Source organism: Dendroctonus ponderosae, unplaced genomic scaffold, assembly GCF_020466585.1.
Source record: "Dendroctonus ponderosae isolate FM_Combo_2020 unplaced genomic scaffold, Dpon_F_20191213v2 Dpon_F_20191213_7, whole genome shotgun sequence".
NCBI classification, from domain to species: domain Eukaryota; kingdom Metazoa; phylum Arthropoda; class Insecta; order Coleoptera; family Curculionidae; genus Dendroctonus; species Dendroctonus ponderosae.
In genome coordinates, this window is record NW_026018916.1 from 2,318,173 (window position 1) to 2,321,745 (window position 3,573).

Below are 3,573 nucleotides of genomic sequence, written 5' to 3' on the forward strand. Positions count from 1 at the left end.
AGCGAATCTTAAAGCTGCAGTGATTTAGAAGTGGAAATGGATGAAATCTCACCGGAACGTAGAGACGTGGGCAAACTAAGAATCATGAAAAACTTAAACATTTCTCATCATTTTTTCAGATGCTTTTTACTATTGTTATTGACCTAAATTATGGTGACTTCCCAGGTTAATAGTAAAAACAACTAATTGAAAACCTCTCGAACTTCTATTGGAAATCAGTTGAAAAATGCTGGATGGAACTTTTTCTTGACCGCTCTTGACCGAGAGAAAAACTTCCTATAAAATTAAGATAGTTTCAACCTATTTCGAGATAGAAGTTCGTAACGTCCAGGGCCTTCAAAGTCTACAAGTTTTCTTCTTACGTTTTGGAGATAAGCAATTTCAAAAAACCTCATCGACAAACAACAATATGCGAGTCTCTATTTCGAGATCAAACCAAAACACCTCAAATCGTTCTCACCCTCAGAAAACCACTTACTTTGTCTTCTTTGTCTCCTCAAATCCATTGAGTATTTTGTGCTTCCGATACTTAAACGTGTCGGAGAGGCTGATCCTTTCCTGCATCCTCTTCAACGTCGGAACGTTCAGCAGCTCCTTCACTCGGTCCTTCTTGTAGATGTCCGGTTGCATCGCCTCGGTTATAACGTCGATTCGAATCTGATCCACGTTGAAGAACTTCAACAATAACCCGGTCTTCCGTTCCGAGATGTTTAGCTTGAGGGTGTTGCAAGCTATGTTGAATTTCAGCCTGTAATCGGTTTACTGAGTGAGGAGAGGGCATGGGCGGCTGTAGACGTTGCTTACCTGGGTATGGATTTAACGTTTAAAGCCGCCAAGGCGTAAACGGCCGTAAACGAGGTTTTTGGTATCAGATGCATGGCTGTATCCTTCTCGTTTCTCGCCTCCTTCCAATGGTCGTTTTTATCACAGAATAGAACTTGCAGATTGGTGCAATCTGGAAACCGTCCACTTTGCCCAGTTGGTAACTCATCAAGTCCTACTCACTTATGTGCAACTTGGAGTAAAGCTGTTCTTCCAACTCCATCTTGGTGGCGGTTTCGCAAATCTGGGTCTGTTGGCAGATCTCAGTTCTGATCCAGAACTTTCCCAGGTCGACCACCAGAACGTTTTCCTCTGGGCTAAAAACGAGACGCAAATTATCGATAACCCCAATGAAACCCCCTAGTTTGGAGCATACGCACGCGGTGCAGGAGCTGGACTCGGGTATCACCAAGTAGGGGCATTTGATGTTCAAGTTCAGCTCCCATTTGCTGGCGATCATTTTCCGCACCCTTTTATAGAGGAGATTTGGCATTTTCCTGACCACTTGCAGCAGGTTCGTTCGCTTGGAGCTTGCGGTGGCTTGCAGGAAAGTTTCCAAATCTTCAAAGCATYGCTGAAACCACAMGCACCATTAAACTGCTGTGCAGAGGTGGACCTTTAATAAACACCTTATTATAAATGCACTCGACTGGATTCAAAGTCACTTGYAGCCGATGAGCGAAACCATTGTGGGTCTTCAGTTTCTCCCAGTAGGCGATGAAGACGAAAGCCGGACTGTCCTTCAAATGTTCGGAGGACAGCAGRCAGTTCAGAGTGTTTTTCGGTCCGTTTCCCTCCACAATGAAGCCCTCTACTTTCAACGAGGCCCGATACGTTTGGTCTACAAACTGCGGTTTGACCGTCAACAAGGTCTGAGTGAGGGTGGCCACCAGCACCTCCTGCGATTGGTTGGTGAGGATCAGGTTGCAGTTGCCCAGCTTCAAGTTGCACGTGTGGTCTGAGGAAGTTTTCGTAGGTTTTATGGGGCAAGAAGTAGGAAAACCCCCCAACAAGGCGATCTTACCGATGGGTCTGGCCGTTTCGTTCTTGTCGTAATACCCAATCTTCTGGCACAAAACGATTTTTTCCGGAGATGGCAGCATCGACCAGAAGCTCTTCTCAGTTTGGCTGTTGGATTGCATCTGCAATTTCACGCTACACTGCCGCTCCATGTGTTTGAAATGGCCACTCACCAGTAACCTCGTGTGCTGCCTGGCAATGACCACGTTGACGATGGAAAGATTGTCTTCGTGCTGCTGAAGATCCAGCTTCAGCTCAGTGTCGTGGGGATTGGCGATGATCTGCTTGTAGGTGTCCATGTACTTCTTGTAGTGTTCCCGGGCCGTTTTTATCCGGCTCCAGCTCATTGGTCTGACCCGTTGCTCGAGTGTGGCCCAACAGGCGTACCTGTGCAGATGGTTCAGCTGGGGGAAACTCAGCGGAGTTTCCATACTCACTTCCACCAGGCCTTTTCGTTCTTCAGCACCTTGGCCACCGGCCTAGCTGATAGAAACTGCCAACTGATCATCATCCTTTGCAGGCTGCTGCTGACTGCAATGATCGCGTCGTATTGGTTCTTGGAAAGTTGCAAGTTGCAGTCTTGCACTATAACGTCGGTGCTGATTTCCGCTACGTGGCCCTCTAGGGACTTGTTGATTGTCATCTTGATCTTGGTCAGCATGGGGTTTAACACTGCAAGCACCCGCATTAGACCTGCAAGCCTGTAAACCTCCGGAGCGACTTGCCAAAGTTGAACACCTCGCCCTCAAAGGAGAAGCTCTGCAAGCTCTTCACCATGGCGTTCCTCCATTGGTAGTACTGCGACGGCAGGTCCCACCGCTTGGGAGTCACCTTGGTGTTCCAATAGACCGACATGGCCTCGATTTTGATCAAGTAGTAGCCTGTTTGGAGGTGTGGGTCATTGTTGGCGCGCTTCCATTTGCTGAAACATGTGCATCCTTTACCCTCCTCTTGATTGGCGGATCTAAGCAGACCTGCTGGTGCTTTGCGCGGAGATCGACGCTATGCAAAGCCCAGCTGCTATTGGCTCAATCCAGCTGCTGTCGTCCTCATAGCGCACATGGACATTGATGATGTTGATCTGGATGTAGTTGAGGATGTGGGAAACCAAATGCTCAGCAAAAGCAGCCGGGCCTAAAGCACGCCTTGGCGTTGGGTGTTAATGGAGAAGTGCGCAGTGCTTACCGCCCAAAAGGCCTCCATCGTACTCCAAAAGTTCCAGAGTTCTCCTCTTGAAGGCCCTCAGCAGCCGCTTGTTGAGATCAGGATCGAATGGCTGATTGCGCACGATGGGATTGACCACCATGTGGATGTCTTCGATGCTGAGAACCACTGGGTGTCTCCAGAGGGCCGACCATGGGATTTTCAGGCCGATTTTGCCAATTGTTCCGGCTTTCACTTCCACTGGCAAAGCCAACTCGTACTAGGAAAAGTGAGGTGTTTTATGAGCGTGTTAAGGTCGCAGCTGACTGCCGGACTTTACCAGAGCTTCGGGTTTCAGTTTCAAGTCGTTCAGTTGCACGGTGCCGGAAAAAATGCCGACGTTTAGGTTTTCCGTATCCAGATCTTGCACATACTTGCCGAGCAGTTGGTTTAGGATTCGTGCCACTGTTCCTTCCAACATCTGGGGAAATTGATTGGTTAATGGCCCGTTTTGAATAGTTTACTTCCTACGCCTTGGCGGAGAAATAGGCAACAATAACTGTTCATTGAGTGGGTTTTTCGGGTTTT

General features: G+C 48.1%; 1 protein-coding gene across 1 annotated transcript in view; it reads right to left on the reverse strand.

Moving 5' to 3' along the window:
* Positions 1 to 3,466, reverse strand: part of LOC109539272 (intermembrane lipid transfer protein VPS13C) — a gene marked incomplete at its 5' end in the record, with an annotated part of 18,582 nt that extends 15,116 nt beyond the window's left edge. The window contains 12 exon segments of the mRNA XM_019906921.2: positions 479 to 748; positions 805 to 955; positions 1,006 to 1,139; positions 1,203 to 1,396; positions 1,452 to 1,780; positions 1,847 to 1,964; positions 2,016 to 2,229; positions 2,280 to 2,514; positions 2,568 to 2,764; positions 2,817 to 2,976; positions 3,028 to 3,265; positions 3,326 to 3,466. Of these exon segments, the coding sequence (XP_019762480.2) occupies positions 479 to 748; positions 805 to 955; positions 1,006 to 1,139; positions 1,203 to 1,396; positions 1,452 to 1,780; positions 1,847 to 1,964; positions 2,016 to 2,229; positions 2,280 to 2,514; positions 2,568 to 2,764; positions 2,817 to 2,976; positions 3,028 to 3,265; positions 3,326 to 3,466 (2,381 nt within the window).
* Positions 3,467 to 3,573: the final 107 nt, after the last annotated feature.